At 33.5% G+C, this 16,567-nt stretch overlaps 1 protein-coding gene across 1 annotated transcript in view; it reads left to right on the top strand.

The window, feature by feature from the left end:
- EYS (eyes shut homolog) overlaps positions 1-16,567 on the top strand; it is a 1,642,163-nt gene that overhangs the window by 590,116 nt on the left and 1,035,480 nt on the right. Inside the window, exon 20 of the mRNA XM_029223300.1 lies at positions 3,469-3,659. Coding sequence (XP_029079133.1) covers positions 3,469-3,659 — 191 coding nt within the window. The remainder of the gene's footprint in view (positions 1-3,468; positions 3,660-16,567) is intronic.

Below are 16,567 nucleotides of genomic sequence, written 5' to 3'. Positions count from 1 at the left end.
TTGCTTTATAGTCATTATTTTATTTAATTATCATAGGAATTTTTATGAGGTAAGTGAGATTATTGCCATTTCATGCATAAACGAAGCTACAATAAATTGAATACCTTTGTTGATTGAGTAAAAGTAGGAGAAGTATACAAATATGCCAAAGATTGAAAAGGAAGAGACAGACATCATCCAGGTTCCTCTGACTCCATGACACCTCTCTGCTTCTGGGATGATAGGCATCAGAAATACTGGACATAAATTTGGATACATGCATAGGAATACTGGATAATTAAAAGATTATGATTTCATGCACGTTAAGACTTCTGGATCAAGATGGCAATATATGAGGCTCTGCATTTTGCTCCTGCCACAGATGCACAGCTATGCACAGAACAATTCTTCCTCAGAGAAATCCAGAAACTAGCTGGATAACTACTACACGTCAGTAACTGAGAAAGTATACACGTTGAAATAGATAGAAAAGGCTGAGACACACCCTCACCATAAACCCCAGACCTGGCATAACAACATACAAAACGAGGGGACCCCTAGCTCCCAGCTTCTCCCTGAGGAGTGATTGGTTTGGACACCACAATTAGTATTCCAAATTTTTTTTTTTTTTTTTTTTTTTTTTTGTGGTACACGGACCTCTCACTGTTGTGTCCTCTCCCGCTGCAGAGCATAGGCTCCGGACGCGCAGGCTCAGCGGCCATGGCTCACGGGCCCAGCCACTCCACGGCATGTGGGATATTCCTGGACCGGGGCATGAACCCATGTCCCCTGCATCAGCAGGCGGACTCTCAACCACTGCGCCACCAGGGAAGTCCCAATATTCCAAAATTTTAAGTGTAAAAATATAGAACTTTTATATGCATTCAAAGTTAATTTGTTAACATCTTAAAATAGACAAAATATTTAAAAAGTGTGCTTCTATACACTAGCTACAAAGTATTAGAAGAGAAATTAAGAAAACAATCCCATTTACAATAGAATCAAAAAGAATAATATACTTAGGAATAAATTTAACCAAGTTGATGAAAGATCTGTACACTGAAAACTGTAAAATGTTGATGCAAGAAATTGAAGACACACAAAAAAAATGTAAAGATATTCCCTATGGATTGGAAGAATTGGTATTGCTAAAATGTTCATATTACCCAAAGCAATCTACAGATTCTATGCAACACTTATCAAAATGCCCAAGGCATTTTTCAGAGAAATAGAACAAATAATCCTAATATCCATATGGAACCACAAAAGACCCCAAATAGACAAAGCAATCTTGAGTAGAGAGACCAAAGCTAGAAGCATCACACTTCCTGATTTCAAACTATATTACAAAGGTATAGTAATCAAAACAGTATGGTATTGACATAAAAACTGGCACATAGACCAATAGAACAGAATAGAAAGCCAAGAAATAAATCCACACAAATATATTCAATTAATTTTTGGCAAATAAGCCAAGAATATACAATGCAGAAAGGATAGTCTCTTCAATAAATGGGGTTGGAAAATCTGGATAGCCATAGGCAAAATAATGATGCTGGACCCTTATTTTACACCATCACAACAATCAACTCAAAATGGATTAAAGACTTGAACATAAGACCTAAAACTGTAAAACTCCTGGAAGACATAGTGGGTAAGCTCCTTGACGTTGGTCTTGACAATCATTTTTTAAAAAATTTTGATACAAAGGCAACAAAAGCAAAAATAAATAAATGGGATGACACCAAACTAAAATGCTTCTGCACAGCAAAGGAAACCATCAGCGAAATGAAAAGGCAACCTATAGAATGGGAGAATATGTTTGTAAACCACATATTGGATAAAGGATTAATATCCAAAAAATATAAGAAACTCATATAATGCAATAGCAAAAAAAAAAAAGAAACCCAATAACTCAATTAAATATGGGCAAAAAATGTGTTAGGCATTTCTCCAAAGAAGCCGTACAAATGGCTAACAGGTATATTAAAATGTGCTCAACATCACTAATCATCACAGAAATGCAAGCCAAAACTACAATGAGCTATTGCCTCACACCTGTTAGTATGTCTATTATCAAAAAGAGAAGATAACAAATGCAGCAAGGATGTAGAGAAAAGGGAACCCTTGTGCACTGTTGGTGGGAATGTAAACCGGTACAGCCACTTTGAAAAACAGTATGGAGGTTTTTCAAGAACTTCAAATAGAACTACCATATGATCCAGCAATCGAAATCTGGGTAAATATTCAAAGGAAATGAAACTGTTATTTGAAGAGATATCTGCACTCCCATGTTTGTTGCAGCATTAGGCACAATAGGCAAGGTATGAAAACAATGTTAGGTGTCCATGAATAGATGATTGGATAAAGAAAATATGGTGTCCATATATACAGTGGAATAATATTCAGCCTTAAAAAGAGAAGGAAATCCTGTCATTTGTGACAACACTGATGAAACTGGAGGACATTTGGCTAAGTGAAATAAGCCAGACTGAAAGACAGATGTACATGATATCACTTATATGTGGATTCTAAAAAAATTTCAATTAAAAAGTTGAGCTCATAGAAACAGAGAGTAGAATGGTGGTTGCCAGAGCCCTGGAGGGTTAGGGTCTTTGGGGAGGGGAGCGGGAAAAATAGGGAGAGGCTGAAAAATGGTACAAACTTTCAGTTATAAGTTGAATACGTTCTAGGAATCTAATATATAACATCGTGAATATAATTGATAATTCTGTGCTGTATAATTAAAATTTGTAAAAGAAACACTTGTGTTTCACTAACTCCACCCCCAACAAAAAAGTTAATATGTAAGGTGATGGATATGTTAATTACTCCATAGTGTTAATAAACTCCATAACTTTGAATCTTTTCAAAATGGTTATGTATATCAAATCATCACACTGTACACTTTAAATATATTACAGAGTTTTTTGATCAATTATACCTCAATAAAGCTGAAAAAATATATACCTGTAAATATTGATGAATAATATTGATGAAAAAAAGATTGTAAATGGAATAAAAACTCAGATATTATAGATGCTTTGTTTTAGAGGGACATCAATAGTGAATTGTCTGTTCTAATTATATAATCAAACCCAAGATTCCTTTGAAAGTTAATGAGACACTGTTAATCATTACCCAAAGACAGCAGAGTTAAACTGGAGCTATGCCAGGCAAATGGGGTTGTATGGTGGATACTAAGTGTCAGTGAAATCCTGGTATTATGCACATAACACATAATTTAATAAAGTCTAATAAAGTTTATTTTTTTCTGAAAAATCCACAATGAAACATTTGAAAAGTATTTCTGGTGATAAAAGTTAAACATCTATTACTAGAAATAAATATTTCTGTTTTTAGAGGAAGGGGATACCAGATAAGCTTGCATATCGGTTTCTTAAAAATATTTAAACAAAAATATAATTTTAATAAGATTTCTAGTCTTAACACTAATAATCAAATTTGATTCTCTATTTCATAATTTAGGACTGCACATCCATCCCTTGTATGAATGAAGGCTTCTGTCAGAAGGCAGCCCATGGCTTTACTTGCATTTGCCCAAATGGTACATATTGTGAAGTAAATGTTAGCAGTTGTACTGAGCATGATCTGAATGTGGTCCTCTGCCTTAACGGAGGGATATGTGTTGATGGACCTGGACACACTTTTTATTGCAGGTCAGTATTTATCCACAAACAACTACATATGTATTTATGAAAGCTTGTAAACATCCCTCTAATAATGCACTCTGAAATGCAGAAACTAAGTTTTAAGTAAGTTTTTGTCTTTAGAAATGTAATCCCAAATTTGAAATCAATTCTAAAAAAAAGCATTGCTTGTATATTTTACCAAATACCATGTATTCATATCAACCCCAAGTCAAACTCCCAAATTTAATCAACCCTTATTTTATAACTTTCATATCTCCTCTCTTTCCCAGAATTGGGTTCTTATTCCCTTTCTTAAATATTACACCATGATACACCATGAATTACACCATTACACCATGAATGATTTACAAATAGTTCATATTTATAGCATGTTTCTTAACCAGAGATTCATTTACCTTCTAAGATCTTAACAATTATATTTTTTTATTTTAGATATATAAAAACAAATTAATCTGTCACTGTATTTTTAAACCAATTATTATTTAAGATATCTTTTTAAAATTCCTAGGAGATGAATTTTCATTATCTTTGTTATTTATGATTATGTAATATATATAATTCGTTGGTCATTTGAGAATTTAGTCATTATCTTTTCAATTTGTAAAATATTAATTGAACCCAGGTATGTAAAATCACCCTCACTTTACCTCTTTTCTTCTGTCAGTCTGACTTGTGAGAAGTTGAGGTTAAGTTAAAAACTGTGAGCAACTGTGTCTCTGTCAAAATATCTTAAATTACTGAAAGGTTGACCATGTGTATTTTGCAACATAATTATTCAATAGTAAAGTTTACTATTATTTCTATATTTTATCAGTTATTTCTCTTTAAATTATTAATATAACCTGCCTTATATTCAATACTGCCACTTCCATATTTTTTTGTTCAATATCTACGCTGTGTTCTTGTCCTTTTATTTATTTTAAACCCTGCTGTATCATTTTATTTGGGCTGTATTTCTAACAAGGCACACATAGATGTTAATTTCACATAAACCTAAGATTATTATCTTTCTTTTAGCATATGCACACAGTATTTATTACTATGACACAGGTTTTCTTTGTTACATATTGCCTGATGTGCCATTTTCATTACTAATGTGTGTGTGCATGTGTGTGTGTGCGTTACCTCGTATTTTGTATTTTTGAGCTTGGATTTTGCTTATTTTACTCTGGCGGTTTATAAAGTATAGAAAGTAAACATATTTCTAATATCAAGGCTAATTTCAAATAATGAAATTATACAAATGATCACTTGGCCACATCAAGCTCCCTCCAGGTTATAACCTAATCAGCACCTGGATTAAGTCAGCAACAGTACATTGACCATTTATCCTCAGTAAATATAATGTTACAAATCAAGATTCCATTCATGGAAACCCATTATGGTAAATTGAAAAATTAGAAATAAGTGAACCTAAAGCTAAAAATGTATGTTTTTACAACATGAGTAGTATTTGTTAAATCAAGCTCTATAAAAGCTACTCTATCATTGTTCCTTTGGGGGGATATTATCCATGGCTAGTTAGGCTGACTTGCTTAAGGTGTGAAGCTGACAGAATTTGGAATGAAGACACTTGCTTCTTCTCCTGGGCATCTCCCAGGGGCAAGTGTCAGCATTCATTATTGCTACACTGTTATTCAAATACATTTAAAAGAGTCATCTGTTTTCAAAATTTTCACTGCTGATTCAAGCTGCGTGTAATCTCCTGAAAGTCTGTGAAAGGTAAGTGCCTGGGGAGGTGCACATTCTAGGGGACTTGCACAGTGACTGGGTGGAGCCATCAGAGGCGGTTCCAGGTTAGCACAGTCTTCAGACAGTCTCTTTACAAAAGAAAATTCATACACTATGGGAAGGAGAGTTTTGAATGTTAAGTCATCAGATTTGTATATGGGTTAAGAATTAGCTTTTGATACAGTTATTTAAACCATAATAAAATAATGATTTTTTTACTTTAATAATATATCAAATTTATTGTTTTTATCTCTATTTTGCATTCTTCAAGTTGAATTTAAAGACTCTTACTCTTAAAAATGTGATTAACTATATATATTTTTTTGTCTTCTCTATGCTCATTTTCCTTCAACGTTTATGTAAATCAGAGTTAACGTCTTGGTTCTGACTGCTGGTTTATTTGTTAATCAGCTCACAAAATTTTGTTTGATTTTAATTGGGAAAATAGTTATCCAAACCTATAAATTTTCACTTTAAGAATATTTATCATGAAGTCTTTTTTGTTTTGTTTTGTTTTGCTTTTGTTTTTGATTCTTTTTGTGGTACGCGGGCCTCTCACTGCTGTGGCCTCTCCCGTTGCGGAGCACAGGCTCCGGATGCGCAGGCTCAGCGGCCATGGCTCACAGGCCCAGCCGCTCCATGGCATGTGGGATCTTCCCGGACTGGGGCACCAACCCATGTCCCCTGCATCGGCAGGCAGACTCTCAACCACTGCGCCAGCAGGGAAGCCCGTGAAGTCTTTTTTTGATGTAAATTTCCTTATTAAAATATTTCAGCCCTCAATGATCTGTAGAATATTCTATACGATTGGTTCCCTAGTGATTTTAGGAGAACAAATTTTCTTCCAATTGAAATCCATGTTTGTAATTACATCTGAAAAAAAGAGTGTATTACCATTTCAAATTTCCTGGAAAATCTGAAAATATCGACCTAAGACATCTTGTGATTTTGGCTTCACATATGAATTAGAACTTGGCGAAGTTCACACTTCTTAGAGCTTATGTTGACTGAGGATTATGCATTTGATGCTTTATTTTGCTTTCATCTCTGTCACTGCAGAAAATACAGCAGAGAATGGCCTACTTTCAAGAATATTATGTTTTATGAATGTAATTGATTCATTTCCTTCTTGGAAGCTGACATGGTTTTTAACTTCTTTAATTAAAAAAGATTTGTGAAATATTTATCCCAATGACTGGCAAGTTGAGAACTTAAAATTTAATCCCTTTCCCTTTTATCTTTGATGTTTAAGCATTTAATTGGAATATGCCATGTTATATATTTTTCATTTATTCATGTCTGGAAAGTTTTCTTGTATTATTCCTCTATTATTCTTTTGTGCATTAATACTGGTTCACTAATTCTTCTTCAGGTACTAATATTGGTTACATATTGCAAATCACAAATTTAAAACTGGTTTTCATGCATTTCACTCTTTTTTGTATCCTTTTTAAAAATTTCTGTTCAATTCTAATATTTACTTCTCAACCTCTTATCTGTCTTTCTGAATTTTTTTCTTGTGAGAATATTATTTATTTTCTTCTACTTTTCAGTGCATGTGAACTCTTAAATAGGTATTTTATTCCACTGTAAATGTAATGCCCACTTAACAAACCATATTATTATTTTCTGTTTATAAAGTAATTTATTTCAAGTGTTCAATTTTTCAGTCATCATTACAGAATTTTTTAAGTTGATTCAGAGTCTCAGTTACTAACATTTGTATGCCTGCTTTATTGTTGTTATCCAGATGTCTCGTAAGGCCACTTTCATATCCCAACTATAGTGGCCAGATTCTTCTTCCTTGAATCACTCCTGTGTCTATCAGACAGTTGTAAGTGAGAAGCCTGACCAGTTAAGGCCTGGAGAGGAAGCTCTGAACAGAGGTGCACCTGAGGGAGCCTATTCCACTACACGTGCCATGGCTGCTTAGACCTAGGGTGAAATTGCTGAGCATGAAGTGTACATTTAAACATCTCCACGTTACTATTCCGATTTTAATTATTGGGCTTCTCCAGGTCCAAGGTGTGTCAGATTTCTAGTGTGTTCATCACTGATTTTTCTCATGAAGACATTTGATTATTTTAGATTATTTTGCAATTGCAACAATGATGTATAATGAGTAGCTAGTATTAATTCATCTTCCTGAAGTAGTATAGTAGTTAAATTCTGAAAGGCATAGACAGTCTTTCAATAGAAAATAAAAGAATGAAAAAAGAAAAAGGATTACTTAAACCTGAAGACAGTAAAATGAATAAGCCAGTGATATATAGCTAGTTTCCTCATTACTGTGAACAAATAATATAGGTGATAGTGCTTTGAATACTGACATAAGTAAGTTAACCATTTCAAGCAAAATAAGTTAACATTAGTTTTAGATAAACCATTACTGGGCTGTTAGGTGCGTAGTAATATTAAATGTTCAAGTAAATTCTATATCCATACTTCGGAGATCATTTCTGGAGAAATGAAAGGGCATTTCAAACATCAAAACTTATTTTTACTAATATACGTGTTAGGCAGTTCAGACTCTTCAGTGAGTAAATTTATATTGCCCAATGAAGAGATATCAAATTAACAACATGAATGTTTAAAATAGAGAAAAACGTGATTGACAACTGATGACATTTAAAAAAAATATTTTTGCAATTCACACACTATATTTGTTATCTAAAATAAATGAAAATATATTTTTGTTCAGGAAATACAATATCTTAAGATTGCATTTCTAGTCTTAAATGAAAATGGATGTTTCTTATTTACTCATTGAATTTTAGGGCTGAAGAAGATTATAGAGATAGATGAAGACACAAAGGCCTGAGGTTTATATTCTGTCAACTGCCTACCGTCACAATTACTAGGAAAGTACATACTAGAATCCAATGCATTACTCTTTTATTTTTATTAAAGTACTTTTTAATTTAAAATACAAAATATAAAAGATACAGTAAAAATATATGGTAAAAAAAGAAGAAACATACATAGTCAGATATCATTACTATTCTCTAGATGCAGTTAGACGTCTGTTTTGTACTTTACATCCTGGTGCAAAGTTTAAAGACATTAATGACTTTGTTCAGTTTAATAATAGCTACTTTCAGAAGTCCATAAGTATTATTAACCATGTGTAACAGTTTAATAGCATTTTAATGTGTTCAAGTTTTATTAAAACATAAAAACTATGTTGAAATTACACTAAAATACAGATTAGAATCACACAGCAAGGGACTATAGAAAGAAATAAAGACAATATACATAACATTTCTCTGGCACCATGTAGATTGTAAAGAATATAGCAGATAATTTATAGCAAAGCACTTAGATACAAAGTTACTTAGTTTTGTTTTTTAATATGTGAAATCCTATTGCAAGCATTTTTTCCTTTGGAGTTCTCTGCCTCCGGCATTGTAGAGCCCCCTCCATCCTACATGACTTCCCACCCTCTAGCTGCAAATGTCCCTTTACTCTGATGCTTTTTTCCAAATCCAACTCTCCTTGGTCATAAACTCCTTATTCTTGAAGTATTTCACATTCTTTCCGTTCTCATTCACATAAGCATCATTACACTTTCTTCCATGAAGTGAGCATAATTAATTCATATCAATACTGACTGTATTATGTTAAAAGGTTGGTAAACAACGTTTAATTCCTCACATTAGTATCTTTCCTTTTACAAAAAAATCAATAACATCAGTAAAAACTAGTGAATTATTAATTATAGGACCTCAACAACCATAACGTACTGTTAAGTGAAACATCCGAGATAAGTAAGACTTCCTGAGTCCACTTGTATTATCCTTGAGGAAGGATATTTGATACTTCTCTATATGCTTGGATAGAAAAAATCAGGGTTGAAAGCTCAGAGATGGTAGGTAACTCGTGAAATTTACAGGGTAAGGGTATTTATTCAACAATAACCCTTTTTCAACAATCATCAATCACATTTGCTGCAAGTTAATTTGATTTATAACTTGGAATGAAATATCTGTATTTTAACAGCCACAGTTAGATGATTTTCCAGTACATAGATATTATGTTTTCAAAAATATTAGCTGAGCCATGTAATACTTTAAATTTAAACTGTTTTTAATTATCTCACTCCAAAAAAATAAACCTTTGATCAAGAATCAAAAAATAAATTAATAAGAAAAATCCATTTATGAGAAAAATAAATTACATTATTTTGCCTTATCAAATATTACAAGAGATTGGATAATAAGCAGGACTGACTTTCCTTAGGAAGCCTACTGTATAGACATTATATTTGATATTTTAGCACATGGCTTAAGAACGTGAAGAGACTCAGTTTTTTTAATTTGATGGTTTTGATTGCTATACATGAAATGCTTTAATACAATATAATTTTACAATAAATATATATTTTATTGATCAAATTAGTAGATGTTTTGCTATATTAAAATGTAGGATATATTTCCTTAACATTTATTTTCAATTTTATTTCACAAAATAAAATTGACTCCTTTTGATGACCCTGTGAACAATCACAACACTTATAATAACCACTAAATATTTTTCTCTGCCTGTGCTTATAGACAATCACCGGAATTTCTAATTTCCTTGGGATATTTGTTATATTATACATTAAACAATTTTTCTCCAAAGGAAGTGAACTGCTAAGTCTTTAACACTTCATTACAGATTTTCCAAACATTATTAATAAATCACCCTAAAATATAAATTGACTAAATACACATCATAATAAAACATTAAAGTAGAATTACATTAAAATTTACATAACCTTTGTAATTGAATTTAAACATAATGCATTGCATTTTCTTCTCTGTTTAGTGTTGTTATGATATATACTTTTCTTTGTCATTCCACAGGTAAATAAGTAAAACTCTATTATTAAACATTGAGCATTTGCATTGTAGTTTACCTTTCAAAGTTTCTGGCAATAATACATAATCATATCATTACTTTTTAAAAGATAAATCTAGGTTATTTTAAACACAAAGCAATGTCAAACACACCAAATGTGATGGTAAAAAATCCAAAGAAAACTGAAGTTTTTGTGTTAGAAAATTTAAATTAGTGACAGAGAAGGCATGTTTATTCCCTATGAGAGTTATGATTCTATAAAATGCACATAGAGTTTGCTCTATTTCATCAAGATTTAAATATGTGAATTTTTATTCCACTTGGAGACACAATTAACATCACTTTAGTTTATTAATATCTGTATAAAATAAGATCACTCTCATTGAATCTAATAAGTACTAAATCTGGTAAGTATTAAAGAATATTAATAGTTTATTCTCATAAAATTATGAACTTTGGTGACTGCTATATTTTGCAGGCAAATATTGTTAATTAAAAAAAATAATATTAGAACTGGGGAAAACATGAATTTTATGGTAAACCTAATTATTATATAAGTTAATTCAACAAGTATTTCTCGGAAAACCACTTGTACAAAACAATATCATTGAAGTTGGAATCTCAAAGTTTAAAAATCATAGCTTAATTTATATTTCCATAAAGAAATTCCTATAAGTTATAAAGACTGTTGCAGAAGTTAATATGTGTGTGATAAGTTTTTGTAGGATGATTGTGCCATTTCAAACTTGAAAATTAGTTTTAATCTCAAATCACAGATGTGTAAATTCTTTGTGCATCTTTAATATCTTTGAGAATATACACCAGAATAGACAAATACAGAGATATAACCAGATCTCTTTCCTTAACATGAAGTAGAAATAGTCTTAAATTGGTTAACGTATATAAAGTATATATATATATATATATATATATAGTCACTTGACATGACTATGAAGTTCAAAAGAGCTGAAGAGGAGCATATATGTATCAGAACATAGTAATGTGAGATTCAGTATTTCTTGGAACCAGAAGAAAAGAGGAAGGGAAAATTAGACAATTTAACTGTATTAGAGAGATTTGTGACACTAATAATTCCGCATTGATGATGGTCAGTTGGACCTTATGCCCAGAAAGTTAATGAATTTTATGCTTTTCTGCAGGAGGTAATATGAGAAAAATAGAAGAAAACAAAACAAAACCAAAAAAAAGAAAAAGGAAAAAAAGTTTCACCATTTAAATTGTGCTTAAAAAAAGGGAATTGTTGGGCTTCCCTGGTGGCGCAGTAGTTGAGAGTCCAGCTGCCGATGTGGGGGACACAGGTTCGTACCCCGGTCCAGGAAGATCCCACATGCCACGGAGCAGCTGGGCCCGTGAGCCATGGCCTCTGAGCCTGCACGTCCAGAGCCTGTGCTCCGCAATGGGAGTGGCCACGACAGTGAGAGGCCCGTGTACCCCCGCCCCCCCCACAAAGAAAAGGGAATTGTTGGGCTTCCCTGGTGGTGCAGTGTTTGAGAGTCCACCTGCCAATGCAGGGGATGTGGGTTCGTGCCCCGGTCCGGGAGGATCCCACATGCCGCAGAGTGGCTGGGTCCGTGAGCCATGGCCACTGAGCCTGTGTGTCCGGAGCCTGTGCTCCACAATGGGAGAGGCCACAGCAGTGAGAGGCCTGCGTACCGCAAAAAAAAAAAAAAAAAAAAAGGAATTGTTATATACCACTCTTCTTATTTACTTATTTATTTATCTATGGAGTATAGTTGATTTACAACTTTGTGTTAGTGTACAGCAAAGTGAATCTGTTATACAAATACATATATCCACTTTTTTTTTAGATCCTTTTCCCATATAGGCCATTACAGAGTATTGAGTACGGTGTCCTGTGCTATACAGTAGGTCCTTTTTATTTACTTATTATATATATAGTAGTGTGTATATGTCAATCCCAGTCTCCCATTTATCCTTCCCCCCCTTCCCAATGGTAACCGTAAGATTGTTTTCTACATCTGTAACTCTATTTCTGTTTTGTAAATAAGTTCATTTGTATCTTTTTTTTAGATTCCACATATAAGCGATATCATAGAATATTTGTCCTTCTCTGTCTGACTTACTTCACTCAGTATGACAATCTCTAGGCCCATCCTGGTTGCTACAAATGGCATTATTTTATTTTATTTTTTATGGCTGAGTAATATTCCATTGTACATGTGCCACATCTTCTTTATTCATTCCATGTCAATGGACATTTAGGCTGCTTCCATGTCTTCACTATTGCAAATAGTGCTGCGATAAACATTGGGATGCATGTATCTTTTCGAATTATGGCTTTCTCCAGATATATGTCCAGAAGTGGAATTGCTGAATCACATGGTATTTGTATTATTACTTTTATAAGGAACCTCTGTACTGTTCTCCATAGTGTCTGTACCAATTTACATTCCCACCAACAGCGTAGGAGAGTTCCCTTTTCTCCATACCCTCTCCAGCATTTATAGTTTGTAAGTTTTTTGATGATGGCATTCTGACAGTTGTGAGGTGATATCTCGTAGTTTTGATTTGCATTTCTCTAATAATTAGTGAAAAACATATTTTCATGTGCTTTTTGGCCATCTGTATGTCTTCTTTGTAGAAATGTCTACTTAGGTCTTCTACCCATTTTTTGATTGGGTGGTTTGTTTTTTTGTTATTGAGCTGCATGAGCTGTTTATATATTTTGAAAATTAATCCTTTGTTTTTTCCTTTGGTTGCAAATATTTTCTCTCATTCTGTGGGTTGTCTTTTTTGTTTATGGTGTGCTTTGCTGTGCAAAAGCTTTTGAGTTTAATTAGGTCCTATTTGTTTATTTCTGTTTTTATTTTCAATACTCTAGGAGGTGGGTCAAAAAAGATCTTACTCTGATTAGTGGCAGAGAGTGTTCTGCCTATGTTTTCTTCTAAGAGTTTTATAGTACCCAGCCTTACATTTAGGTCTTTAATCCACTTTGATTTTACTTTTGTGTATGGTGTTAGGGAGTATTTTAGTATCTCTTTTACATATAGCTGTCCAGTTTTCCTAGCACCACTTATTGAAGAGATTGTCTTTTCTCCATCACATATTATTGCCTCCTTTGTCAAAGATTAGTTGACCATAGGTAACGTGAGTATTTCTCTGGACTGTCTATCTTGTTCCATTGATCTATGTTTCTGTTTTTGTGCTGGTACCATACTGTTTTGATGACTGTAGCTTTGTAGTATAGTCTGAAGTCAGGCAGCCTGATTACTCCAGCTCCATTTTTCTTTCTCAAGATTGCTTTGGCTCTTCAGGGTCTTTTGTGTTTCCATACAAATTGTAAATTTTTGTTCTAATTCTGTGAAAAATGCCATTGGTAATTTGATAGGGATTGCATTGAATCTGTAGATTGCTTTGGGTAGTATAGTCATTTTGATAATGTTGATTCTTCCAATTCAAGAACATGGTATATCTCTCCATCTGTTTGTGTCATCTTTGATTTATTTCATCAATATCTTATAGTTTTCTGAGTACAGGTCTTTGTCTCCTTAGGTAGGTTTATTCCTAGGTATTTTATTCTTTTTGATGTGATCATAAATTGGTTTGTTTCCTTAATTTCTCTTTCTGATCTTTTCCTCTGAATGTATAGGAATGCAAGAGATTTTTCTGTATTAATTTTGTATCCTGCATGTTTACCAAATTCACTGATAAGCCCTAGTAGTTTCTGGTAGCATTTTTAGGATTTTCCATGTATAGTATCATGTCATCTGCCAACGGTGACAGTTTTACTTCTTTTTTCCAATTTGGATTCCTTTTATTTCTTTATCTTCTCTAATTGCTGTGACTAGGACTTCCAAAACTATGTTAAATAAAAGTGGTGAGTGTGGACATACTTGTCTTATTCTGATCTTAGAGGAAATGTTTTCAGTTTTTCACTGTTGAGAATGACATTTGCTGTGAGTTTGTCATATATAGCCCTTATCATGTTGAGGTAGGTTTCCTCTATGCCCACCTTCTGGAGAGTTTTTAATCATAAATGGGTATTGAATTTTGTCAAAAGCTTTTTCTGCATCTACTAAGATAATCATATGGTTTTTATTCTTCAGTTTGTTAATGTGGTGTATCGCATTGATTGATTTGTGTATATTAAAGAATCCTTTCATCCCTTGGATAAATCCCACTTGATCATGGTGTATGATCCCTCTAATGTGTTGCTTGATTATCTTTGCTAGTATTTGTTGAGAATTTTTGAACCTATGTACACCAGTGATACTGGCCTGTAACTTTCATTTTTTGTGATATCTTTACCTGATTTTGGTATCAGGGTGATGGTGGCCTCAAAGAATGAGCTTGGGGGTGTTTCTTCTTCTGAAATTTTTGGAAGAGTTTCAGAAGGATAGGTGTTACCTCTTCTTTAAATGTTTAATGGAATTTGCCTGTGAAGCTATCTGGTCCTGGACTTTGTTTGATGGAAGTTTTTAAATTTCAATTTCAGTACTTGAGATGGGCTTGTTCACATTTTCTATTTCTTACTGGTTCAGTCTTAGAAGGTTTACCTTTCTAAGAATTTGTCCATTTTTTCTAGTTTGTCCATTTAATTGGCATATAGTTGCTTGTAGTAGTCTCTTATCACCTTTGAAGTTCTGTGGTGTCAGTTGCAACTTCTCCTTTTTCATTTCTAATCTTATTGATTTGAGTCCTCTCTCTTGTTCCTGATAAGACTGGGTAAAGTTTTATCAATTTTGTTTATCTTCTCAAAGAAGCATCTTTTAGTTTCATTGATCTTTGTTATTGTTTTCTTCTTCTCTATTTCATTTATTTCTGCTCTGATATTTATGATTTCTTTCCTTCTATTAACTTTGGGTTTTATTTGTTTTTCTCTCTCTAGTTGCTTTAGATGTAAAGTTAGGTTGTTTATTTGAGATTTTTCTTGTTTCCTGAGGTAAGATTGTATTACTATAAGCATCCCTCTTAGAACTGGTTTTGCTTCAACCCCAAGGTTTTGGATCATGGTGTTTTCATTTTCATTTGTTTCAAGGTATTTTTTGATTTCCTCTTTGATGTCTTCAGTGATCTATCAGTTGTTTAGTAACATACTGTTTATCTTCAACGTGTTTGTGTTTTTTACAGGGTTTTTTTTCCCTGTAATTAATTTGTAGTCTCATAGCATCATGGTCAGAAAAGATGCTTGGTATGATTTAAATTTTCTTAAATTTACTGAGGCTCAGGCTTCCCTGGTGGCACAGTGGTTGAGAGTCCATCTGTCGATGCAGGGGACACGGGTTCGTGCTCCAGTCCTGGAAGATCCCACATGCCACAGAGCAGCTGGGCCCGTGAGCCATGGCTGCTGAGCCTGCACATCCGGAACCTGTGCTCTGCAACAGGAGAGGGCACAACATCCAGAAGCCCACGTACCGCAAAAAAAAAAAAAAAATTTACTGAGGCTTGATTCTTGACCCAAGACGTCATCTACCCTAGAGAATGTTCCATGTGCACTTGAGAAGAAAGTATATTCTCTTGCTCTTGAATGGAATATCCTATAAATATCACTGAAGTCTATCTGGTCTAATGTGTCATTTAAGGCTTGTGTTTCCTTATTTATTTTCTGTTTGGATGATCTGTCTTTTGGTGTAATTGTGGTGTTGAAATCCCCCACTATTATTGTGTTGGTGTTGATTTCCCCTTTTATGGCTGTTAGCATTTGCCTTATATATTGAGGTGCACCTATGTTGTGGGCATATATATTTACAACTATTATATCTTTTTCTTGGATTGATCCCTTGATCATTATGTACTGTCCTTCCTTGTCTCTTGTAACAGTCATTATTTAAAAGTTTATTTTGTCTGATATGAGTTTCCATTTGCATGTAATACCTGTATCCATCCCCTCACTCTCAGTCTCTATGTGTCCCTAGATTTGAAGTGGGTCTCTTGTAGACAACATATACGGATCTTGTTTTTATACCCATTCAGCCAGTCTGTGTCTTTTGACTGGATCATTTAATCCATTTTCATTTAAGGTAATTATTGACATGTATGTTCCTATTACCATTTTCTTAGTTGTTTTGGGTTTGTTCTTGTAGATCTTTTTTCTTACCTTCCTCTTTTGTTCTTTTCTCTTGTCATTTGATAGCTATCTTTGGTGTTCTGTTTGGGCTGCTTCTTCTTTTTTGTGTGTGTATCTATTGTAGTTTTTTGGTTTGCTTTTCCCATGAGGTTTTGACATAGCAATCTGTATGTGTACACTTTGTTTTAAGTTGCTTGCTTCTTTCCCTACCTAGAGAGGTTTCTTTACCATTTATTATAAAGCTGGTTTGGTGGTGCTGAATTCTCTTAGCTTTTGCTTGCCTGTAAAGCTT

The sequence above is a fragment of the Monodon monoceros genome, unplaced genomic scaffold, assembly GCF_005190385.1.
Source record: "Monodon monoceros isolate NGI ecotype Baffin Bay Population unplaced genomic scaffold, NGI_Narwhal_1 Super_Scaffold_15, whole genome shotgun sequence".
Classification (NCBI taxonomy): Eukaryota; Metazoa; Chordata; class Mammalia; order Artiodactyla; family Monodontidae; genus Monodon; species Monodon monoceros.
The sequence above is the reverse complement of the archived record's forward strand: the minus strand, read 5'-3'. Positions and strand labels throughout refer to the sequence as shown.